This window comes from Netta rufina, assembly GCF_964035555.1.
Source record: "Netta rufina genome assembly, chromosome: 4".
Lineage (NCBI taxonomy): Eukaryota > Metazoa > Chordata > Aves > Anseriformes > Anatidae > Netta > Netta rufina.
The window spans coordinates 36,799,656-36,826,130 of NC_140127.1; the positions used below are offsets into that span (position 1 = coordinate 36,799,656).

At 38.2% G+C, this 26,475-nt stretch overlaps 1 protein-coding gene across 1 annotated transcript in view; it reads left to right on the top strand.

Moving 5' to 3' along the window:
- TBC1D9 (TBC1 domain family member 9) overlaps positions 1-26,475 on the top strand; it is a gene marked incomplete at its 5' end in the record, with an annotated part of 51,250 nt that overhangs the window by 5,960 nt on the left and 18,815 nt on the right. Inside the window, 8 exons of the mRNA XM_084286112.1 lie at positions 9,180-9,290; positions 15,661-15,779; positions 17,320-17,548; positions 18,557-18,818; positions 20,218-20,425; positions 22,922-23,128; positions 24,596-24,766; positions 25,173-25,323. Of these exons, the coding sequence (XP_084142238.1) occupies positions 9,180-9,290; positions 15,661-15,779; positions 17,320-17,548; positions 18,557-18,818; positions 20,218-20,425; positions 22,922-23,128; positions 24,596-24,766; positions 25,173-25,323 (1,458 nt within the window). The remainder of the gene's footprint in view (positions 1-9,179; positions 9,291-15,660; positions 15,780-17,319; positions 17,549-18,556; positions 18,819-20,217; positions 20,426-22,921; positions 23,129-24,595; positions 24,767-25,172; positions 25,324-26,475) is intronic.

Sequence of the window (26,475 nt, forward strand, 5' to 3'; positions counted from 1 at the left end):
GGGGTTGTTGCTGTCACTGACTTTACTATAGTATAAAGACACAAGACATGTAAAGGCCTTTAAGCATCATTGATGTTTTCTCCAGCTTTCTGCTTACCTGTCATACTTCTGATGTCTGGTCAATGCTGACATTCAATAAACTACGCTTGCATTTGGCTTTCAAATCTGGTGCTGAGGTGGGTTTAGATTTTGGAGCGCTTCTTCAAAATCTTCCGTCTTTTACTTTCCTTAAAAAAAAAATAAAGGTTTTAAGTATTTCTAGATGTAACTTACAAGTCTGAAGTCTTTCCGACTTAGAGGTCTGTACCAAGCAGCAGCCTTAATTTAAGCTTATTAAAATCAAGTTCTTAAAATTATTTTAGTTCTTTTCTCACTGGTGTTCAGTCAGAGCAGTTTTTGGTCTTACTTTAGGCAAAACTTGGTTTTCTTTAGATTTAACAGGTATTTGATCATGCTTGCTTCAGGATTGTTCCATGGTTCAAGGTGAGTTTACTGTGCACACTTCAGTTGTTGATTTATACCATTGGTTTTGTTGGCTAGATTCAGTTTAAAATGTTTTTTTCTTCTTAGTTTGGCAGTATTTAATTGCTTGTACTTAGTTGATTTGTTCTTGAGGCTTATGTTGGTGCAGATGTGGTTGATTTAAGTTTTGCTGTTGGGTGAAATCTGTTTAATTTGCTTATGCCACTCAGAGAGTGGGATGCTACGTAAGAGCTAGTTTTGAGTGAAATTCAGTGACTTCTGTGATGTTTCAGTCAATGGTTGTTGGTCATGCTTTTCCTAAGTTGCTTATTTTGCTTGTTAAAACAAACTCATAAGGAGTAAATTTTGGTATTTTGTTAATCATACTTTGAAAGCAATTGTTGACTCTATCTATTTTCTTCTCAAAGTTTCTCCATCGCTTCATAGCCTGGTGTGATTGACAAGTAATAACAAACTTCTTCAGGTGTGTGAGATTTGGTTTGTTTTGGTGCAAATGTCAGTATCCTCAGAGCAGTAAGCGATCACACACCTGAAGCTGTCATGCATGGCCTGTTCCTGCTCATCTCTCCACCCAGCCTGTCTATGCTTGGGCTAGGATTTCCTTTCAGTTCAAATCTAGTGGGTTTGTTTCTGGGAACTTCTTCGTTGGATGTATTATGAGTGAGTTACTGTACTGGGACCTTTAATCGTTTGTAAACTTGGCTTCAGTGTAAACAAAGGCAGTTATTTCACTGCGTGTATATGCATCCATATCTTTATGTAGCAGTTGGTATAGATTATAATGCACATTCTGTTTTATCTTTTCTGGTGAGGAGAAAAGCAGCCAACTAACTTTTACAATGCTAAAATATTTGTAATGATGCTTAGTAGATTACACTGATAAATGTAATTACATCTGAGAATGATTTAGGGTGCTTCAGCTTACCATCCAAATTTACAAAAAAATCTGAAAGCAGGAAGTCGAAAAAACAGTCAAATTGGGAACAGAAGCAAGATTCAGGTTTTTACAGGGATGGTCATCAGTTGTTCGGACACCTTGACAAGTACTGAACTGGACATCCAAGTGCTGATCACTTTAAGATAGCGAGAAGAAAATCTGTTTCGATCACAATTGTGAAACTTGAAGGGAGGATGAAAGCTTTTTGCTTTAGCTGTCTAAAACTGTAGTAGTCAAGCTAGGTCACCACATTGGCCCTACACAAGCCTTTTTTTTTAAAAAAAAAGGTGATATTTTCAGTCTTGTCTCATCTGTATTCATCATCCTGAAGACAGAAGCAAGTACCGTGTTTGCTACTTGGCTTGCTAAATGTCACTGGAGTGACAGAACTTCCTCAGTGTCTGTTTCACTGATATTTGAAAACTTCTGTGAAGTTCAGTGGTAGAAGGAAAGAGCAACAAAGGCAGGAGTTGAGGAAAACTTAGCGGATCATAGATTTTGGTTCCAGAGGAAGAGTGTTTTGTTTTTTTCGTTATACATAACATGTTCATATAAGTCAACGCTATATAACCCGTATGGAAGACAGCAATCAAGTATTTAGGTACTGTTTTGCTTTAGTTGGTATGAATTTTATGCATACAATGCAAAACTGATAAACCTTCCTGATGTTTCAAGTGTGGTGTTCACAGTGAAGATGTTTTCATGCTTTTGAGGATACTGTTACTAGGATGGGAAGCTTAATATTGTAGTTTATTTGAGTGGTGTATAATACTTACTATTCATTTAGTCTATTCCATGAAATGAAATCAATTAGCTTTGTCCCTCCCCATTTAACAGGATTTGTCCATAATATTACCTGTGGAGTTCAGATTGTTGCTGTAGGCTGAGTTTCGACTGTCAAATAATTGGATGACCTCCTCCCATAATAACAAATGAGTGAGCTAATTATGTAAACACATGGACTGCCTTGAAAAAAAAAAAAAGGAAAATGATTCATGTAGTGTCTAGGCAAAACAATGGCTTGTGCTGTACGTCTTAGCTATGTATTCCCATGAGTAATTGTTTTTATAGTCCAGGAAGTAATATTTAAACTTTAGGAAGAGGTGTTTTTTTGTTGTCCATGATTTTGATATGAAACTGAATGCTCTGGGTGAAACTATGGCTGAAGCAGGCCCAGTTGAATGGGGCTTTCTCAGAAATCATCCAATGTCTACAATCCAAATAGGTCCCTTGGACGTTTCAGATTTATGGCCAGACCTCATTATGTGTCCATCTTACATTAGTGGAGAGAGAAGGGGTCATCAGCAGACAGCAAGTAAGGGAATCATTTAAGCGGTATTTCTTTCCTTCACCTGGAATGTCGCTATGCCTGTTTTGAAAACTTCTTACTAATGACACGTGACTTTGCCAGCTTTCCTACTTGCGGTGTTGAGCTCATATACGAATAGGCTGCTAACATCCATGGGACTCATTGAGTAATAACCCATGAGCATGACTCCAAGTCACCGTGTGACCTGTAAGAAATCTTAGTTCTGTTCCGTATGCTTCTGTTTTTCTCTAGGTGCTAAAAAGATGAACACATGCGGTTTGTTTAGGTGTTTAAGAAGTGTTTATTTTTAACAGAAGATGTCTTGGGAGGCTGTCAGGCTGTTGATTATGTTAGTAATGGTTTGTCAGCAGTCTTCTCTTGTAAACAGTTTGTGTAAAATTTTCCGTAATAATGATGATGAGAGTGATGTGATGCTTTTTTTTTTTTTGATTGTTTTAGGCTATGTGGTGGTGTTACTGGCACAGCAAAACGAGATGCATTAAGTGAAAATGTATCATTTCAGGCTGCTTCCACAAACAAAGGAAAACAGCCTGGCAAGGTAATAAAATTCAGACCTCTGACAGACTCAACAAGGGCAACACACAGGGTATCTCTGTAAGTGGGAAGCCAAATGGCAGCAAATATGCCTTGGTTTCTGCTGTCCCCAGCCCCGGCTCAGTCCATAGCAGTGGCAGCTGAAAGGGTACAAAAAAGGGGAGCGGGGAATAATAAGTAGGAGGCAGCTGGTGCTCCTCTGCCCTGCATACACGCTGAGTGCTGTGACTGCATAGTTCTTCAACCTCCCCTCCCATTCTGCCTCCACTGGGACTCCTGAGAGCTATTGACTAACCCCTTTTGAGCATCTTTGCATCTGCTGGATTCTTGCATTTTTTTACGGCGTTTGTGGCTAGTAGTAGTGCAGGGAGAAGGATGTAACAGCAATGGAGGCAGGGTAGGGCTCAGCTTTGGGAGCCAGGGAACGACACATGCTTGTCATCTGGCTAACTGGAGGAGAGGAGGGTGTTTTCCTGGGTGGCGGCAGCAGGCACAGCAGTTGCACCAACTGCAGAGTGACCTCATTCCAGCTCTAGGCAAGATTTGATGCAGGTTGCCTGTGACTCTGAAGGGTGGATGTGTTGCAGATTTCTGCTGTGCGCTGAAAGCACCTGAAATTTAAGGACTGCAAGGTTAAAGCTGAATGGGAAGTGTCACTGTCAGTTATTGTCCTGAGCTTTTTGATAGGTGGTGCTTTCTGGGCAAGAAAGCCATAGCTGCTGGTGGTTTTTATGGTCGGAATGGTCACTGTGTATTGTTCATAAACAGTAGCTAAATTGGTTTTGGTGTTTTAATAAGGTGCACTAAAGGTGATACATAATCTAGGTCTTCACTCTTGAATATGTAACCCAATTTACTCTGAGAGCCTTGTTTTTAGCAGGTAAAATGTGGGGGCACAAACATAATTATTAGATTGGTGTTGGAGGGGTGGTAGAAAGGTGATAAAGAACACTTGATTTGTGTGTTTTATTTAAAATAAAGCGTAACTGTTGATAATACATGGCTACTGTTTGTCAGGAAGACAATCCTGTTGTAACAGCAACAAAAAAAAAAGTTTATAGGGTGCATAAACTTGCTTTTCCTTTTAATGTAAAAACACCAGTAATTGAAAGAAAGAAAATAAAAGCACCCTTGCAGATTCTTGTGAGGTTTAAAAAAAAAAAAAAAAAAAAAAAAAAGGTAATCACTAGTTACATTTTTAGACATAAAAAGGAGGAGAAACATACCTGCAGCAAATACCTGTGCTGTAGTCATCAAGCACAGCAATATGTAAATATTCAAACAACTGAAAACACACTACTGTGTACGGTTTGGGTACCACTATGTAAGAAGGACATAAAACTATTAGAAAACCCCAAAAGAGAGCTACAAAGATAGTGAAAGCTTTAGAGGAGAAGACAGGAGTGGCTGAGGTGCCTTGGTTTGCTCAGCCCCGCACAGAGCAGGCTGAGGGGAGGCCTCATGGCGGCCTGCAGCTCCCTCACAGGGGAGCGGAGGGGCAGGCGCTGAGCTCTGCTCTCTGGGGACAGCGACAGGACCCGAGGGAACGGCATGGAGCTGGGACGGGAGGGTCAGGCTGGGGGTTAGGGAAAGGGTCTGCACCCAGAGGGTGGTCGGGCACTGGGACAGGCTGCCCAGGGCAGTGGTCATGGCACCGAGCTGCCAGAGTTCAAGAAGCGTTTGGACAACACTCTCAGACACAGGGTCTGATTTTTGGGTGGTCCTGTGTAGAGCCAGGGGTTGGACTCAATGTTCCCTGTGGGTTCCTTCCAGTTCAGGATGTTCTGTGATTCTCTGTGACTTAGACAGCTGTTTGTGTTCATCTACTATAAAGTGTGTGTGTTTTCCATGGTGGTGGTATACAGTGTACCAAGTTTCTACTGCTGAACATCTATTGATTTCATGACAGTTTGTTGGTAATTTGTAAGCAGTCTGGACTGTGAGCTGTCTGGGATGTTGGTTCCCAGAGAGAGGAGAGTGCAGAGCAGTGGTGCTTGGAAGAGGCTGTCTGAATCAATTGTGCTGGCCTTGAAATGAAGATAACCTGCCTCTCTGGGAAATAGTTTTGTCAGATAGGAATCATTTGGCTTAAAGGGGTCCATGTTATACAGGAGGTCAGGCTTCATGTGGTAATAAATGCTTCTAGTGAAAAACACTTCAGAAAGTGGTTGCCCATGTAAGGATGCAAGCACAGTAAGTCATAATGTAATGCACAATACAAACACTAATCTTTGCACTTTGAGAGGGAGTTATAATCATTAACACAGCTCAAGACTAAATGTGAGGTACAGTGGTCAGATAAATAAAATACGGTACAATTTCTTCCTTCGGCTTGAGTTGCATGGGGTAACCAAACCACTTTTCAGTAACACCCGCTAGTGCACTGTATGTCCTTCCAGTAATGTGACGCAAGAGCAACTGCCCAGGCTTCCTAGCCAGTTGTGGCTGTGGCTTCCCTGGTTTCAGATGTTACATGTCACCGCTTCGTATTTTACAGAAAAGAAAGAAAATATTGAATGGTTTTCTGGTCTTTTGTGGAGAGTACAAGTATGCAAAAGACAAAGCTGATTTTATTCAAAAAGTTCTCTCAAACAAAATGAGGACATTCTCTCTCCCTTTTCTTCCCCCTTCTGCCCCATGCCTAGGTATAGCTACTCTAGAAATGTGGCGTGTGTGATGGGACCATTGCTCGATATAAGGTTACTTGTGCTTGAGTGCCTTCAGGGTCGGGGCTGTCACCAGTCAGTCAGGCGCTAATCCCACCGACTTCAACATGTGCTTTAGATCATTGCCCATGAAACTGCTCCCTTGAACAAGGGCTTGCAGGTTCAATGTTATTACGTTGGAAATTCCTTCCCTTACCTCACTGTAGTCAGAAACCTGATGAAACCATGGGGAAAAACCTTGCAATCAGTGTAGTCACATGATGTGATGCCTGCATAATTCACTGGCTCATGCCCAAAGACCAGTCTAATCTAAAGAATATGATTCTTTGTTGCTTGTTTCATTTTTATGTGAACTTTCAGTTATTAATCCTATTTCAAAAGGTTCTTTCTGTATGGGGAATTACTGAGCAATATTAAAATAAATTCATATTCTTTTTATTATAATGGTGATCATTTCAAGTAGAAATTCCTCTGATTATTTGAACTGCTGTTTCTTTCAGTTTGGTTGTGTCATGTGTCTGCCTTGAAAACAAACAAAAACCTGACCTCCAGTGCAAAGTGGGACAGTTCCTGAAGGATAACAATCAGGGATAATTGTATAATGACAACAATAAATATTAATTGACTTTAATATATAAGAATGCATAAATTGTTTTGAAGTATCACATGTATAATCTTTCAAAACAACTATTATACAAGTAAGATATTACTGATAAACTCTGTTGCAATTGACTTGGTAAGCTAGGCTTTGAATTTTCCATGGGGTCTTTTGGAATTCAGTGAATTTCCTTCCTTTAACTGTACTTCAGGGATATTTCTACAGCCTGTTTCTGTTCCTGAAAAGGGACTGGGCAACTCTTCCATATTGCATCTTTTTTTTTCCCCTCTTGTTCCATGTATAACATCTCTCTGTTTCAGTGCTGCCTAGTCCTATTTTTGTTTGTATGGCTCTCTCCACCTTTCCTGAATATGTAGCTCTATCTCACATTGTTTCTGCTTGGTGGGGCAGGGGAGTGTTCCTGTCCTTCTGTCTCCAGGAATGAGGGAGGAGGAGATAGGATGGGGCACTTCTTTTAACTTGGTGTCACTGCGCAAGTCAGGTTTATTCTAGCTCTAACCTCAGCTTTGTATCCAAGTTTTTACAGCTGCAGCACCCCTAGAGATCTAGTGATGGAATCAGTCAGTAGGGCTACCCTCAGACCAACATGCTTGGAAATACAGTACAAGGAAAGAAACAAGCATATTTTTAAAGATCAGAGTGACTTAACACTGTATCCGTACCTCAGAAGATTACATTTGGTCAGCAGATGACTTTATGTAGAGGCTGCATCAGGCTTTTTGTGTGTTCAGTACTGTCAGTAGAAACGTGAAGCTGCAAAGCATGAAGAATCTTTGGCACAAGCCCTGCCATGAGTTTGCAGCAAACCTGGCGGATACATTCAGTGTAGTGTTTGGCTTGATCTGCAATCCAGTTGCGAAATGCTGTTAAGCTCACGAGGAGCTTTAAGCATTTGAGACATTTGCTTGTAGTTGAAAGTGTGTATGCACGTGCTTTCTGGAGCAGAGCCACACTATGTCTGTGAAGGCTGAATGGAGAGGGTGAATGTAACAACAAATTGCGAAAAGCTGGAAGGTGAAAGGAATGTTTTTAACCTGCTTCAGTCTGCTGAGTTTGAAAGGAGTCAAGATGCAACAAGGAGGGCTGGTGGCAGATTGATCAAAGGCAGCTTGTCAGCGTACACCAGTAATCAAAAGGCATGAGAGATGCAGTAGTAACAACTAAAGCTAGCTTGACTAATGAACACTGGGATATTTTACATTAATGTGTTGTATTCATATCCTGTAACAAGCACACAACTTTCTAGTATTGCTTGCTAATGACCGATAGCGTGTCCAGGCTCGTATCTCATTATTACAGAATTTGTGAATTAAAGCATGGTGAGTATCAGTGCATCGAGCAGGAATAGGTTATATTTGATCTGGCCTCTGAAGATCAATGGATAAGGTTTGTTTTCCTAAACAAATAAAGAACATAAAATGGGGGAATCCAAGGTCAGTGATAGGTGGGGTATTTCCAAATGTCAGTTGCAGTTCTAATTTTTTGGATTTGCTAAAATGGAAAATGGGTAGTGCTTTTATATCTTTATAATGCATAAAACAAAACTGAAAGAAGAATAGCTAGGGAAGCAGTCTTCTATTCCAGTCATGACAGTACAGAATGGGGAACTAGTAACTATAATGGGAAGAGATGAAAACAGTTGAAATGAAAAGAGGATTTTAACATCAATGTTTTAAAATTATTTTGGTATGTGCAGTTTATTTCAGCTATTTAAAATATTTTCTGCCCTAATAAATACTTGCAGAAAAAAATCTTTTAAAGTTCATCCATCTGTTCTTAAGATGTGAATTTGCTGAGAATTTACTACCCACATCTCTGCAGGGAAGATGAAAATTCTGTGTGGAGGTGAAAAGGGAGAAATCTTTTGCATCTTTCAAGAATAAATAGGGCATCTGGTGGGTTTTGATGGAGAGAGTTTTGATGGGGTTAAAATTACGTTTTGTATGTGATTTCTTATTAAAATACCATTTAGAATTTGCAGAAATATTGTCAGGAGTTATTGGTAGCTCTTGGTATGCAACTGTTGATTGCCCCTTACTAGCAAAGAATTTTCAAAGCTACTTTGGGAAAACAGTATGGCTTTGTCTTTCATCAGTATCCTTTCAGCTGAAAACCAGCTTGACTGTTAGGCATTTTGATCCTTTCTACCCTAAAAAAAAGCAGACCATTAAATAGCATAATTATCTTTGCTGGAAGTATTAGTTTTCAAAATTCAGATGTCAGCTAGAAAACTCTTCTAGGGTGTATTATCTGGGTTTTTCTTTTCCTTTTTTTTTTTCCCCCTCCAAGGCTCCGTAAGTATAAGAAGCAGAAAAGACCTAAATAACTTTTAAATACAGTTTTATAAAACAGATATCTTCTTTGCTTCAATTTGTCTGCCATCATACTAGGATTGATGTATGTTTAGAAGATGAAATCTTGTTGAAACTGAAGATGTTTTCTCTAAGTCACTCTTCTTTAGAATGCAAGGGAACAAGTGTGGGGATGAATACATAGGTTTGCCTTTAGTTGTGAATGGTGGATCAAGGTGTTAGGAGCATGTGAAGCCCCTTCCTTTGGGGTCTTAGAAGATTCATTGCTGTGTATTTATGATAATTTCCCTTTCTGTAGGTCTCCTTGTGGGTACTCTTGATGTCGTGTTGGACTCCAGCGCCAGAGTGGCACCGTATCGAATCCTCTATCAAGCACCAGACTCCCTGGTCTATTGGACTATTGCCTGTGGTAAGGACAAACACAGTGACATGTGGATTTTCATTCTTCCTGGGTACTGTGCCACATAACTAACAGAGCATCCTGCCTGCTGTGCACAGTCAGTTTAGGACAAAGAAATAGGTCAGGATGAAAACCTGCTCTAGTGGTTAAATTAAGAAGTTCCAGAGTGTCTAATATTCAGACCTGGATTGCCAGCATGTGTGTATTTGTTATGCTTGACACTGACTAAGTAAAAACAGAAATGGTAATGGAGCACAGAGTTCTCTTGTTATTTCCCACCCTTCGTCTCCCAAATACTTTCTTGGGGAAGCAGTCTAGTGTCCGTGCCTCCTCCATGCCCATGGCTTAGTCCTGCAGCACTTCTGAAATGCGGCGTTCCTGGGTGGTGGGTGCCTCTAAAATGTACAATAGGAGGAGTGCCTGGGCTATGGCCCCCAAATTAGCTGGGCACCTGGCTTCCCTTGAAACGGAAACTAGGAAGGTAGTAAAAACCCAGCTCTCACCTGAATGCTGAATATGGGGATGGCATTTCCTGGATCGCAGCCTCCTACAGGTTAAATACTGTCTAGATCCCAGGGATGCTCACCTTCTGGACAGTTAGTTCAGACAGTATTGTCCTTCTAGCTATGTATTTAATTTCAACCAGGCAGTAGCTAGATTACAGTTAAATACAGAAGTGTATATTCTTAGAAGGATGCAAAAACTCTATAAGAGTTTTTGGTAGTTGGGGCTCAAACTTTGACATATCTAACCTTAAGACCATTTCTTCTGTCATTATCATAGTTGGTAAATCAGCGAAGTTGTGGTTTTCATAAACTAGGATGTTTGTGTACATCAGACCCTGTAAATACTAAATGCTTATTTCTGGGGTCAGGTACGTATTGCAAGTAGTGTGAAGTAGCCTGTGGTTAGTCTCTGCTTCTGGCTGCCAGCTATAAAAATAGTGCCTGAAGCTGAATACAGAAAGTCAAGTTTTTTTTTAGCCCTGATTCACTAAACCTGTAAGGTCAGATCTCTCAGTTTGATATTATTGCTTTGTCAGTCTTAGAAAATGAAAATTTTTGAAACCAACACCTGTATTTCTGAAGTTTCAAACAGTATTCTAGGCAGCAGCGCAAACTGTTCATTTGAAAGAAAATGGAGAAAGAGGACAGTTGAGGAATGCACACATGCCTGTCATTTCTTTAATAGACTGTCAGCTCCTAGCATCCCCAGTGCTGCCTGACATTCAAAATACTGGTTAATGAGGCTGTAGAGTTCTGGCCTTACACTGCCCTCTCCTTTGTGCCTATTATCTCAGTAAAATGTGACATGGACATACTCTATGTGACTGTTCCTCCAGACAAACCCTCTCTCTTGGGAAAGGAAGAAGAGGAATGGGTGAAGCTTTGCCATAGATCTAAAAATGATAGCAGATCAAAGCAGAGTCTGCTCTTGGAAGCATGAGACTCGTGTATCTGACAAAGGTGGTATCACAGCTGTGTCGTATTCTGTATCCAATAAGAAATTTTTGAATAGCTTGTCTTAACACAATTATTTCTTGAAACTTTCAATAGTGTAAGACCTGACAGAGGGCATCAATTTAAACAGATGTTTTTCCCTTTACGCCTACAAGTATCAACCCCGTGATGATTTTAATTTGTATAAAGTAATTTGCCTTTAATGGCAGCTAATAGTAAAAGCAGATATTAATGAAATAGTCTATTATGAAGGTTGTTTCTGAATCTTCATTTAACTGTTTGCTTTGTACTGTCAGTTACTTTGCTGTGACTGTAATTGATGAGACATTGCAGTTCAGCTTTCCTTGGATCTCAGTCATGAGAAAGAAGGGTAAAAGTGCTTGCCAGTAAGCCTATTTACACTATTTGTGCACAAGCAGAGCTAGTTACAGATGTATGTGAGTTTTCATCTTCCTTTCACCAGAGTATCAGTGCACAGCCATGAGTAAGCACCTCTGTCCCAGAAGCTTGAAAGGGAACAACTAAGGGCACCAACTTTGTCACTGTTTGCAAGCTCCCCTCCAAAGAAAATAATGTGTCACAAAGCTCTCTAAGGAGCCTTTCTTCAAAGGTGTTTGTACCATGCGCGTATTCAAAAATTAATTTTTGAGATTTTTGGAAGTAGACCATTTTTTTAAGCATGTTCGCATATTTTGTTGCATGACACCTACAGATAATTATTTTTTATCAACAATGTGCATCCTCAGGTTACAAGGGGCTCAAAATGGAAGGTGGATGAGTTGTGGCCCCAAAATAAACAAATATACCATTTGTGTAGAAACTTATGCCACTACTGAACTGCGAGGGATTTTCGTTCCTTTTCTGTGACAGATCTTGCAGTTTTGAATGTAGAAATATGGTACTCAGTTAACATCTAAGCTGTTTTTAATAAACATGCCCTTCAATTTTGAATCTGAACCCTAACTGAAATTGCTAACCAATTAGTTAATATATCTGTTTCCATTTTTTGTGGACAGTTTCTTGAATTTTTAACCTTATAATATCAGGCTAGGTGATTGGCTTCATTATTTTTGTTTTGTATTTTTGTAAGAGTGCAGTAGCTCAGGCTTATCCCCTGAAGGGAATAGTGTGACTCTTAATGGGAGGTAAAATTTTACAGAGCAAATCATTTATCTCTGCAGCCTTGAAGCTGAGCGGCCCAGCGTTGCCTAAGGCTCTGCACTGTGATTATTTTATGAACTCACAACTACAGCAATTCCTTCTGAACTGATCAAGGGTTGTTACCATTATACAGGGCATTAAGGGATTTTGCTGCATTTACCTATTGGAGTGATTTGTCCTACATTGTATAGCTGTCCCTCCCTGCTCCCTAGGGGTAGACTGCCATTTACTTGATACTTGTAATCTCTTATTTTTACGGAGATTTGTCCTATTCTCCTATGCCTTCCACAAAGCAATAATCTCTGCCTTCAGTGAGTAGCTGTACAGAATGACTGGAACAAATGTGATTGCTTCCTGGTTCATTCACGCCGCATGACATTTGATCTTGTTCTGTGCAAGACTCTTCTGGGGGAAAAGTAATCCAAGGGGTTTTGTTTGCTCTGAAGTGACTTAAAGTGATGTTTGGAACCTAGATTTGTTCATTTTGTGTAGGAATAGGAATTTGCTTTGGTATTAACTCTCTCTATTATAGGCTGTATGAGAATGCTAGCTGGTTAGATCTGAGGCTTTGTAGCTCTGTAAGTGGGCTTGTTTACAGCACTTCTCCAGTGCAGTGTGATGTTGAACGTGTCTGCTACAGGTTATAGTTCTGTCTATTGAACTAGACTGGAAAGATAATATGAAAGATGTTATTGATGTCTTTGCAAGAACAATTTAAGACACACAAATTTTGTAACAGTCTAGAAGTTCAAAACATTGTACATGATCAGCCTTGTATATTTTAATAGCCCTTCTGTGCTACGTTCCCATCCCCAATCTGCTAGCCCTTAATTTCAGGGAAAGGGTGATGGTATGTACGTATACCCTGTTTGAAAACAAACAAGTTTTTCAGTTCCTATTCCAACTGTAAAATTAGTCATCCTTACTTTGGCTTTGTGTGTTTCAGGTGTAGAATCATTGCTGTAGGTTTTTCATGGTAGTGGAATTTTATGTGAATTTCCATACAAGTTTCTAAATCCATATTTCATATGTGGAAAACAGAACATGGATTATTGTAAAGCGCCAATCTTGAAACTGCATTATATGCATTGGGAAGGGTTTTGAGAAAAGCCCATGTGTTCTGGTTAACAAAGAGTTACAAGTTTTAGAGTGTATATATATACATAATACACATATGTGTGTGTGTGTGTGTTGTCTCTGTATATTGAGCTTTAGATGTTTTCTCCTCCCGCTCTGCACAAATTGAGTTTTCTGCCATTCCATTCCTGAACCTGCTGTTACTGGCAAGAACAATTTTAGGCTCCCTGAAGTGTTACAGTTTTTCTTGTAGTGCCTTCTGTAAATTGCAGCAGTTCAGGTTGACTAATAAGCATTTCAGGTAAGTATGTACTTGGGAGAGAAGACTGGACATGACACATTAATTTCCTTCTCAGTCCCGAACACAGTCATGTCCCCTCTGTACCTTCACATCTTATCTTTGAAGGGCTCTATTCCAAAGTGGTTTAACTGTTGAATGTTTGTTTTCTTTTTTTTTCTGTTTCTTTCCCTCAGATTTGGAGGTATTGCTTGATTTACCTGAAAGTCCAATAATGGTAAAATATTGAATGCTTCTAACGTGTTAAGATGGGCAAAGGCTTGCCAGTAGCAGAGTTAATAGACCTAGAGTTTAAAATATTGCAGTGAAAATATTTCTTTAATCCTTAGTAAATAAAGCAAGGAAAAGGATCTAGACTGTGAGGAGAACTTGGCTAGAAATTTTCTGTATCATATCTTGATTTTTGGCTTGCTTGCATAATCTGCTGTAGATTAAATTGTCTGGGAGAGTTATGGAGACAAAAATCGGAATGGAGATGAGAAGTGCAGACAATGAGATAGGAGGTTACAGGTTCAGGATGCTAACCATAGCTGTTCAATCACAGAATGGTTTGGATTGAAGGGAGCTTAAAGCCCACCCAGCTCCAACCCCCTGCCGTGGGCAGGGACACCTCCCACCAGACCAGGTTGCCCAAAGCCCCATCCAGCCTGGCCTTGAACACCTCCAGGGACGGGGCATCCACAGCTTCTCTGGGCAACCTGTTCCAGTGCCTCACCACCCTCTGAGTGAAGAATTTCTTCTGAATATCTAATCTAAATCAGGCTTCTTTTAGTTTAAAACCATTACTCCTTGTCATTATACTCCCTGACAAAGAGTCTCTCTCCTGCTTTCCTGTGGGCCCCCTTTAGGTATGGGAAAGGCTGCTATAAGGTCTCCCCAGAGCCTTCTCATCTGCAGGCTGAACAACCCCAGCTCCCTCAACCTGTCCTTATAGGAGAGGTGTTCCAGCCTCTTGATCACCTTTGTGGTCCTCCTCTGGACTTGTCCTCTGGCTGTATTCCATAGAAACACTATTTTTTCTTTATTACTTGTTGCTGGGCAACATGGAAAACACTTGTTTGTGTATTCAAGAGGATTACATTGAATTCTTCTATAAACAGCGGAAACGTTTATGTTAAGATAGTATAGCACCAGTATGGACGATTTGTGCCTGTAGTTAAGTTGGAGAGTTTATCAGCAACAGCTAGTTGTAGTGTCACCACTTTCTAATGGTTGTTGCATGTGAACAGCTATGCTTTCCTGCATTCTGTAGGTGTTAGCACGCAGATACATTTACTTCCTAGTTCTGAGTAAAATGAACTGAGACTGTGATTGAACAGAACTGATGAGGTATTGATCTGATTTCCTAGTTGGATTGACATGTTTTTATCAAGTTTCGTATATAGATGTGAACATGTAATGTTTGTTTTTCTGAAAATACTTAGAAGTCCCTATTTTGACACAATTACCTCAAACTTCTTTTTTGGTGGAGTCTTTTTTTTTTGAGTGCCCGAATTTATTTTTAATCTGGGATGGTCACAGAGAGATACTGAAGAGCACCAACAACTTTATTCTGCAAGTTGTTGAGAACAAAGACAAAATGGAAGTTATATTTATTAAAATCACATCTCAAGGAAAAAAAAAAAAAAGAAGTAAAAATTGGCATGTGTTAGTTCTAGCTCATGCCAGAAGCTTTTTCATTTTTGTTCAGAACTCCTTTACAGACTACATATATATTGCTTTCTCAGTATCAAAGAGATCTTATTTGGCCCCTTTTGGTTTGCTGAGAAAAAATGAAGTTTAGTTTATTCTTTCACCATGAAAAATAAGCTACCTCCGACAATCCTCCCATCCCCAAAAAGAAATAGCTTTCTTGGAGTTCTTTCAGCACCCTTCTTTTGAGGAAGAGCCATCATAATAGACTTAGAATGGAAAAATAATGGAAAAACGGTCCTTTTGAGCATTGCTGTTGTAATTTCATCATTGGTTTGTAGTTTGTATTTGTATGTAGTGTTGAGGAATTAAGAACCAAATGTAAAATACACAACAGTTGTTTTTTGTCAGTTCCCAATAGATGTGAGTAATACCTTTGCCAACTCTTCAGTGTGATGCTGCGCAGCACAGTGTCATTACTATGTTTGGAATTCTAAATTTAGGATTTTCTTGGTCATGATACTCACATAGGCAGTTTGTGCTTGTCAGAATATCTTGAAGATTGCCATCTACTTACTATGAAGTTAGAGGACCATAGGGGAGAATTTTGTAATTTCCAAGGATACAGCATCTGTTACATGGCAACTGTAGTTACTGGCAAGTTTTATTTAAGCCATTTATTTATTTATTAAGAGAACATAGACATTGATTTCTTATTTTGTGATTTTTTGTTTGTTTGTTTTATATACAGGTTGCTCAAGGAAGGAAATCACTGAACACTGGGAATGGCTTGAACAGAATTTGTTGCAAACTCTTTCTATCTTTGAAAATGAGAATGACATAAATACATTTGTCAGAGGAAAAATACAGGTAGCTATATTATTGTAAATATTGCTAATGATAGATGTGATTGTGGACGGAAGACTATTACAAGTTCTAAAGAAATTTGGCTTAGTATTTCCAAGGCTGCTCCATATTTTTGAAAGCTAAACCAGATTCCAAATAGCAACATGTTAGTAAGTATAAAGGAAATTGGCATTAGTGCACATTACTACAGCAGTACAATAAAAACAATATTATGTGCAGGGCTGTGAACATGAAAGCATTATAAAAATTAATCGCACTGTTGTTTCTGTCTTAAGTTTTCTGAGTAACTTTCATTGCAAAGCTTTGACTTCTTTTTATGTGTGTGTATTGTATAATACCTTCTCTTCTGTGCAGTTAAATCCCTTAGCATTGGCATTTGTGATAGTGTTGGGAGATGTTGATTGTTTTGGATTTACCAGTATATCTTTTCAGAAAATAGCTATGCTGATAAACGTACTTCATTCACACTAAGAACTGCATAGAAATAAGTAGTTTGGTAAAAGATTGATTGTAAGCAAAATCACTGTACTTAATTTTTGTGTATTTTTAAGCATTGGCTTTGTTAAATTCCTCTTTTATAATTTCAGGTAGTAGGTCAACTGTTTTAAGAATTCCATAGTTGGTAGTTTGTTTTACTACTTGATCAGGTATGAGGACTGTAGATGCTCATGGAAACAACTTATGCTAGAAGTCATTTGTGAAATGTAATCCTTTTAGGAAATTGTTACTTTTTAGACTTGTAGAATATTTTCATACTTTACAGAACATTAAAAATATGTCCAACAAATGAATGATGGTTTGCTGTCTTGTATTACACTTTCCATGTAAATGGACCTATTTGAAGGCAAGCAGTATCTTTTCTTTTTATCTCTAACATAGAGGGCAATTAAAAAAAAAAAAAAAAAGGAAAATAAGTGAGTAGAGCAGAACTTCAATATATAGCACAGAAACAACTGTAGTCGTTTTCACTGGACTGCTGCCACTTCAGATTTGATTAAGATCTTCTGCACCTAGAAGTGTGAATGGTTTTCCATCCTGATGGTTATCCTAATCTAATATTTCTTTTCTTCTACTTTCTTCTGCTCAAGATCCTAAAGGGGATTATTCACTAGGAAAAATATCAAATAACTTTTAAAACAGATTCTTTTTTCCGTCTTTTTAGAAAAAAAAAAATCTAGTGAAATCCTATCCCCATCTCTTCAAGGAACATGTTTATGTGAAAGGGGAAAAGTTGACAAATCACAGGTGCTTTGAAGAGTAGTTAGGATTAGAGATAAATTTGTTAATTTTAAACAGGATTCTAGTAAAGCAGCTCAGTGGTTGATGTTTGATTACTTCTGGCATAGGCATGGTGGGAAGCAAGGTAATCAGAAGACAGCCTTGAATAAGGTAAATAACTTAAAAAAAAGGCAGAAGGATAAGTGAAATACTTTGACATCACAGTTAACTCTTGTGGCTTTTGCCCCTGACAGCGATGGTAATAAGGATATCTGGTACCCTATAGCACCTAACGTGCTATGTACGTCTTTTCGCTACCTTCTAGGGCATCATTGCTGAGTACAACAAAATCAATGGCATCAAGGAGGATGATGATACAGAAAAATTTAAGGAAGCCATAGTGAAGTTTCACAAGCTATTTGGGATGCCAGAAGAGGAGAAACTAGTGAACTACTACTCCTGCAGTTACTGGAAGGGGAAAGTGCCCCGTCAGGGCTGGGTATATCTCAGCATTAATCACCTTTGCTTTTATTCTTTCCTCATGGGCAGAGAAGGTAAGTTTTGCAGTGAAATGTCTGTGCATCTAAGAATTGTTAGGAAGTCTTCTGCAGTTTGTTGCTGTTAGCTTGTTGACCCATTTGGGATGTCATTGCTGTAATGTTTGAAATATTTTGATGTATAAAAATAAAACACTAGAGGATCCAGGTGATAAACTGTACAAATCTTTTAAACTTCAGCCAGTGTTTTGACAAATTGGAGGTGCACATAGGGGAAATACTTAGCTTCTTGCACAGAGGTTTGAACTTTTTTTAATACTGCGTTGTATCCTGATTGTTGTAGTATTGGCAGAAGGATTCCTAAATGCTTGTGGTTGTACGCTGTGACATGAAATAAAAACCTAATTCTCTCCCAAACATATTGAGTATGACATCTGTGCAATACTATAAAAGACAAATACCTATGAAACAACATTGGGCAGCATTTGCTTGAGCAGTCTGTGTAGTAGGAAAGTCTGACTAAATGCCTAGACATTGACAATATTAAATCTATCATCCTTGAACAGACTGATCTTATATACACAAACTCTTTCATGATTCTTGTCCTTGATTTTTTTAATGAAGTGGGATGCAATATTTTGATTAAATTAGGGCTTTTACAAAATACTTTTGTAAGTGATAAACAAACTGTGAAACAGTTAATTGTATTGTGGAGTAGTGAGAAGCCTGTCTGATGTGTTCAGACTACATTTCCTTGCTTTCTTAGGAAAGAGGATATCAGAGCATGAGCAAGTACTGTAACAGTGATAAGTTATGTTAGCCCAGCTAGCTTTGTAGTGCTTATGTGTGATATTCTGTACAGGACTAAATGGCATTTAAACTCTTATGTACTGTGTGTCAGGTGATCATAGTTTGTTTATACAAGCTGTGCCTATTTGTGCTGTCCTCCCAACTTTTTAAGATGCAATAAAATTTGAGTTGAATCCATTTTATAGAAAATGGAAGATAAATGCTTTTGAATATGCTATTTTTTTCACTGCGTCTTTTTTGTTTGCTTCTGTTCAGCAAAGTTAGTTATCCGCTGGGTTGATATTACTCAACTTGAGAAGAATGCTACTTTGCTCTTCCCCGATATGATCAAAGTGAGCACAAGGTCCAGTGAACACTTTTTCTCAGTATTCCTTAATATCAATGAGACATTTAAACTAATGGAACAGCTTGCCAATATTGCTATGCGACAACTTTTGGACAATGAAGGGTTTGAACAAGACAGGTCATTACCCAAGCTAAAAAAGAAATCCCCCAAAAAAGTATCTGCACTGAAACGGTAGGTAGCACTGGCTCTTAGTAATTTCCTTCTTATTATTCCTTTTACTTACAACATTTTGTTTAGAAGTTTTCTAATGTTGTTGCTATATAGTGTTATTCCAAAAAGAAATGATTGATTCTAGGTGATGACAAAAGGTGAGGAAGTATTTAGGTATGATTAATTAGTCTCCTGTTGAAGTAGGAACAGAAAAATATGCAAATATGCAAAATGAGACACATTTGAGTCACATTCTCGCTTGTTCAGAAGCTTTTATGCATCTCTTGACACTGGCTGCATTAGCTACCTGTTGTAAGGCTTCTTTAAGAAACATGCCTAACATACATACTTGGCCCTATAACTGCAATTAAAAAAATTACTCTAGATGATGAATTCCATCTAGAACTTATTTAAAGTAGTCAAGCTACAAGCAATGAAATGAATTTCTAGGGCATGAAATATAGTCTGGAATCTACTTCTTTCTATGGATATCATACTGCAATTTAATAGTTTCTTGTTAATTTTTTCATTGTATGGTTCACTAACATGATCAGCATATAACAGGCTGTAGTCAGATTTTGTCAATAGTTCTCATTACTTGGTGATATCTGACATGCATTTGATCACTTTGGTTTGTCTAATGTTTTGTAGTACAGACCCATTGCTGTTCAGTGTTCTGCACTGATTGCATTAGCACGACTAAATCTTGAAATTAGTAACAGACTCTAGCCCTAAGGATTCCATTGTGTTCATAAATCCACATCAAAGAAACATTTTTTTTTTTGCATAATATTATGTGATCTCTTGATTTTTTTTTTAATAATCGTAAAATCATTTAGGTTGGAAAAGACTCTTAAGAACATCAAGTCTAACCATACACCTAACACTCCAAATCTACTGCTAGATCATTTCCCTAAACAGCACATCCACAAGTCTCCTAAATACCTCCATGGATGGCAACTCCAGTCTACCAGGGCAGCCCGTTCCAATTCATAACCTGCCTTTCCATGAATAAATTCTTACTGATATCCGGTCTAAACCTCCCCTGGCGCAACTTAAGGCCATTGCCTTGCATCCCATTGCTGGATTCACTGTATGCACTTGCAGAAAATAGGACCAAACGCCAAAAAATCACCTGTTTTTTTCCCTCAGAGAATTCAGGGTCATTGTGTCCAAGTCATTTGTGGCAGATATTTTTTTCATGTAGTCTTAAAATCTTCCAGCAGGGGAGATTATACATCCTTTACAAACAATTTCTACCATGTATTGTATGCTCAGTGTTTAACCGACTTGTATGTTGTAGGTAACTTGCAATGGCTTGTATAAAAATACACCTTAAGATGTATTATGTACAGCTGCCTTAAAACAGAAGGCAGCTTTTTGTGGTGTGTTTTTTGTTGTGTGTGGTTGTTTTTTTTAGGGATCTTGATGCCAGAGCAAAGAGTGAGAGATACCGTGCATTGTTTCGACTTCCCAAAGATGAGAAATTAGATGGACATACAGACTGTACTCTGTGGACTCCATTCAACAAAATGCATATTTTGGGTCAGATGTTTGTTTCTACAAACTACATTTGCTTTACTAGTAAAGAAGAGAACTTGTGCAGCCTTATTATCCCTCTTCGAGAGGTAAATACTTGTATATGTAGACTGATAAGGCAAAAAATAAAGCAATACTGTATTGGAAATTTCATCCTAGTTTTTTTTTCCCCATACTTCTTTCTCTCACATAATTTGTTTTTTATGTTTCTATGGTATATTTTTTGTGTCTCATAGAGAGGGACGATAAGACTTCCTAGATAGATGAGTGGAACTTCTATTAAAGAATCTATCAGATAAAATTTGCTTCTGTCAGATGTAAAGACTTATAATACTAATGAATTGAATTGTCTCTTCATGCAGACAAACTTGCAGTCATTTCTTCCTGTATATGGAAAATATTTGCCAGCATTTAAGAAATGCTTTTTTGCTGCCCTTTTAAAAATTGTTTGCTTAAAATACATGTTCAGTAAAAATAATTAAAGTTTGAGGCAACAAAATGAGATGTACTGGGGAGATTTTGTATGATTGATTTGCTTTGTGGTTTGATGGAAAAATGCGTAAAGTCTTGGGAATAATTGCAGAGCTCATGTAAACAAGGACAGTTCAGTTTATCTGAAGAACCATGGCATATTTAAAACACTTTTTTTCCCATATGTCATTAGGAGTAAAAACAAATAGTATTTGTTTGGAAACCTTGAAGTACAGCTTCTCCAAGGTGTGTTGCAGTGACCTTGGTTACTTGAGGGGAGACAGTTATGATTGTGCTATTTGTCTGGAATTCCAAGGGAGCAACAGTCCTTTGAGTGTTAGAGAAGGGGAATAAGGTCTGCATTTTACTGGACCTCTTTCCCTGGATACAAATTCAACAACTATTTTTGATAATCATGCTATTTTTGATAATCACAGCTGCAGTAGCATGGGGTTCAAAGCTTTAAGAAATAATTGAAGGAATAAGTGTTTTTCTTCTGAACAGGTAAAGTCTCAGCACCAGCAAGGAGAATGGTAACATGCAGGATAATGCCAGCCATTGGAACAACAGAGCAGTACCGTTAATAGTTATAGGGGGAGCTTTCTATTTAATTAAAGCGTTGGTTCAGACCCTAATTCCAGTGTTCTGGAACATCCTGGAGATGTTTTGACAGATAAGGCAATAACAAAGCATTGATTAAGAAATGATGATTGGAAAAGGTTTTTCAGCAGCTGCCTGCACTATTCACTGCTCCTAGTACGTGAGTACGTGCAGGCTCCAAGATCAGCACTTCAGATACTTGTGTGTCTCTACTTGAATAGGCAATAAGCAGTTTTCAGCTCTCGTTATAGCAGAGCATGCTTGCTATAATGCTTGTCCCATGCCTCTTTAAATTCTTCTTTTTGTGCCGATTATGCTCAAACAGTTTTAAAGTGAAATAGAAAAACAGCATAGGAACACTCTTTAGCTAATTATGCTGTTGGTGAAGGTCCCTAAAGTCCATGAATAACTAATGTATTTGCAGTTAAGAGAAAAATAAATGGAAGTTGACAGGACAGAGAAGTGATTTAGGACCTGAGCTTTTCATTGAGGTCTTTAAATATATCTTCACAGGAAATGTGTGAAAAACAGTTATCTTATCCTTTTAGCTAGAGAAATGTGAATATTACCACACTAATGTCTCACCATTGATCGCTACTTTAAATTTAAAAAAAAAAAGTCAGAAGAAAAGATACTTCGGGTAAGCCGAAATGTGCCCTCTTCTATTCCAAAGGCAGTAAGACAGTTATTGTTGCCTGGGAAATTGTTTAAAGCCATAGAAGTTAAAAGTGCTTTGAATTATGCCTTGTTTTCTTCAAAGTATGAACTGCACAAACTGGATTAATTTGTTTTTAAGGCTAATAATTGGTAATGCTTAGAGCACACAGCTGTTACAGAATTTGTTCATAGTGTATGATTCTTCCCTGAGATTTCTTGGTGTAAACGCTTTACTAAACGTTCAGGGAACTTGTGCCCTGTATTTGGTAGATTGCAATGTGAGTACTATTTACAGGCTGGAGTTCACTTAGATTAGCGACCAGACCGCTAGCAACTGAAGGTCAAACAGGAACCTTCACGTCACAGATTGGATGCCTTCCTTTGTAAGGAAAGGTATGGGGTTAGTTTCCCTTCGTTGCAGGTTTCTATGTGAGTTCCCTTAGTTGCAGGTTTCTATGTGTCATGAAAATGGAGTTGCAGTAACAGTTGTTATTACAGTATGCAGCTATAACATAGTAGAATAGGAGTGTTACTTTAAAAAAAAATACATATATATTCACATATGTTAGCAATTAAAAGTAAGCAAGTAAGTTTACTTTGAAAACAAAGCCTGAGGAAAATAGACTAAGCAGTGCAAAGGAGTTTTGCTGGAGAATGTGCAGAAGCCAGTTGTATGGGAATGACAGTCTTCATCCTCAGATTTGTCAGCAGTTAAATCCATACCCTGCTTCCCGGTAGAGGAATGTTCATGCTCAGTTGATATAGGAGAGGAAGGGACAAGAGTTTATTGTACTTAGTTTCTTAAACCAAGCAACTTGCTTAAAAATCTTAAGCTGTAGCTAACTGTTTCTTCTTAGGTGACAATAGTGGAAAAAGCAGACAGCTCCAGTGTGTTGCCCAGCCCGTTATCAATCAGCACTAAAAACAGAATGACATTCCTGTTTGCCAACCTGAAAGACCGAGACTTTCTTGTACAGAGGATCTCAGATTTTCTGCAGCAAACAACTTCAAAAATATACTTGGAAAAAAATATTTCTGGAAGTTGTATGAGCTCTGATGATGAGGTATGTGGAGGGGAACAGGAATCGTTTTCTAAAAGGGAGTTTCAATTGGTGTGATAAGACAGAAGACAAAAACCTTTAAGTGCTATACCATTGTACAGAGAAATTCTTGTACTTTGTACTGCTGTTAGCTTTCCCTAAGCTGTACAGTTAAACTGTTATGACTAGAATGTCTTTTTCATGTTAGAATCACTGTTGAAGTGGAAGAGCTACTTTAACTCCTGCTGCCACATTCTAACATCAAAGTATATCTTTTTTGAAAAATAGCATGGTTAACTATCTGGTTAGTTGAATAATACTGTTTAATAATACTTACCCAAGTCAAAATATAATTGTACAATTTTAGTATTTAAAAAACAAAACAAAACAAAACAAAAATACAGTTAATATAAAGCTATTTTAATGCAAGTCAAACTGCTGAATTGGATACTTTGATTTTTCAGAGAAAGATGCATGAGATCATAAATACACTGTTCTTGAACTTCAGAACATTTGAACTAAAATCAGTCTTCTTCTGGACAACCGGTGGTCCTGTTCTGAAATTCTTTCCTATTTACCTATGCAAAGTAAATAGTTTATAAGGTTGTGGTTAGATGAATGTTTCTCAGACACTCTGAATATCAAGGCTTCTGTTTGAATTCTTAGGTTTTATGTGTGAATTTAGGTGCTTCATATCACAGCCTCATCAGATCTGTTTAACCCAGCAAAGTTTAGCAGTTCAGGTCTTGAAACAGACAAGGTTTTTGTGCTGTATCATTTTGATTTTATGTAGGTAGACCTCATGTTCCAACTCTGTACTAAACCATACCTTAGTATTGCAATGAATAGCCCTACCCTGCTGGCCAGATAAATCTGAAAAGTCAGTTTTTGACTTGCTTTATTGGTGGTAAGGTAATAATCTGTGTGTTGTAGTTGCATTCCAGGGCACATATGCATGTATGCGTAATGCTGAAACTTCTTGCCTTTTCCCTAAGTGGAACTTCTTTCTCTACCTGCGGAATTACAAGCACAAATTAATAATTGCAATCATTATTACAGTTAGTAACATGACTACATATGTAGACAAGCATGACTGCTAATTTCAATTTTAGGCATGTAATGTGAATTGCTGTATGAGATCTTGACTGTAGTAAAAGTTTTCAACTTTTTTTTGCTGTTTGAGAAGTTAGAGTCCTTTTTCTCCAAAATATATTTCTTCCAAATCACAGTCTGACAGTGTTCAACTCAAATTTTTTTCAAGTGAGGAGAGCAAAATAATTGAGGAAACTGCAATTAGTTTTATTATTTTATACCGGTTTAAATTATGCTTTGTTCTTACTCTGATTGTATGTGAGTGACTTAATTTGTTCAGTCTGAGTTAGCTGTTAGCATACAGAAACTTTGAAGAGAAAAAGAAAGGAAAGGAAAGAAAGGAAAAAGTCCAGACTGATTCAACTCTATGCCTGTGTTGCTCATGACTGATTTTTGCAGGTGTTTACAAGATCAAATAGCATCATTTCTGCCAGCACACATAAAAGCCTCAGCTCTGAGTCGGAAGGGGAGCGACAGTTCAATCTCAATGGCAATGGCATTCCAACAGCAACTCAAGCTTTAATGACTATGTATCGGCGGAGGTCACCCGAGGAGTTCAACCCCAAGCTGGTAAAATATGTCTGAGTGCTGTACTGACTGAAAAAAGTTGTTAAATTATGTGATCTTTAAAATGCATCCTTTTGACCCAGCAGAGTTTCAGTCTGCCACAGACCTGTCTCTACAAGTGGATTGTCTCTACAATCTTTTTTTTAAAAACAAAACATTTCACATGTGAGAGTTTGTATGCCTGTTCTCAAGTACCACTGCTCTAATAGTATTATTTTAACAGTTAGAATACTGGAATAGAAATTAAGAAATGGGAGGAGGCAACCCATTAAGAAGGGAATTGGACTGTAGCCATGTTATTTCTTGCTCCCTTGGAAAGTTAGAACATTACAGGCTTTTAGCACTTCTCTTTCAAACACTATTAAAAATGCTAAGCCCCATCTTTATGCATGTCTTTCATTGCTGTTAGGCTAAAGAGTTTTTGAAAGAACAAGCCTGGAAGATTCACTTTGCTGAATATGGCCAAGGAGTCTGTATGTATCGTACCGAGAAGACAAGAGACCTTGTGCTGAAAGGCATTCCAGAAAGCATGAGAGGGGAGCTTTGGCTTCTGTTTTCAGGTAAGTATGAATTCAGAATATGACTGTGGGATATAAGCAAAAGCATGAGGGGAGAGAGGATTTCAGAAGTATTTAAGGGTGTAGTTAATAAGCATACAAAAATATTTGGAGCAAGTAAGGCTGTGTGTTAACAGGCACAAGAACAGTTTAGACAAGTTCTGTCTAGATGAGAAGACATCCTTTCTCAAACAAAGCTCAGATAACTAGGGAAGAATATAAAAAAGCAGAGTGTATACTCTGTTACCAGAAGTCAGCAGTGTAGGGGCTTCTAGATGTTCAAAAACTACCAGCAGGCCTACTTTGCATTTGTTTAATCGTTTCTGAATCCAGTTAGTCTTGTGGCTTTCACAATAAGGTCTTGCAGGGAATTCCAAAATTTAAGCATGTTGCTGTGCTCCCAATATATGAAAAATAGTGAGAAAATATTTTCTGTCCGTCCATCTTTTCTATGCTGTTGAAGAATCTCTATGTCTGTGTCCCCTTAGGCCTTTTTTCAAAGCTGAAGGATTTTATTCATTGTGTTACAACTTAAATGGAAATCAGGCCATACCACAGGTTTTCTTCTTACCTTTCTGCTTCCTGTATGCTTTCTCTAGCTCCATCCCTTCATGAGATAGTTACCACAGCTACCTACAACACTAAAGATATGAGCACACCAAGGACTTTATATGATGTCATAAGGATACTTTTTGTTTTGTTTTCCATTTTGTTGCTAAAAATGTTTGATCTTAAGTCATCTTTTTGCTGCTTGGCATTAAACAGATGTTTTCAGACAATATACACAAGATGCACAGATCTGTCCTGCATCTGGCTAATAGTTTGGACTAGTTTTCATGGTATAGTTCCAATCAGTCTTTTTCAATGTGCGTTACTGTGTGCTGGCACTTGATTTCTTTTGTTGCTGAGACTGTCATTTCCAGGTAAGTTGTGAAGTCGCCAGTGAAATCTCTTAGCAACCCTGTGAGTGTGTGATAAGTAACCCTAAAACAGACTAAGTGCCATGCCCAAGATGACAAAGACATTTTCAGAAGAAGGAACAGACCTCAAGAGTTCCCATCTCTCGCTTTTGGCTGAGATACTGTACTTTCTGCAACCAAACATAATCTACTCCCTCCTCAGGGCAAGTAGCTTTCTCAGATGCATGTTCTGAGT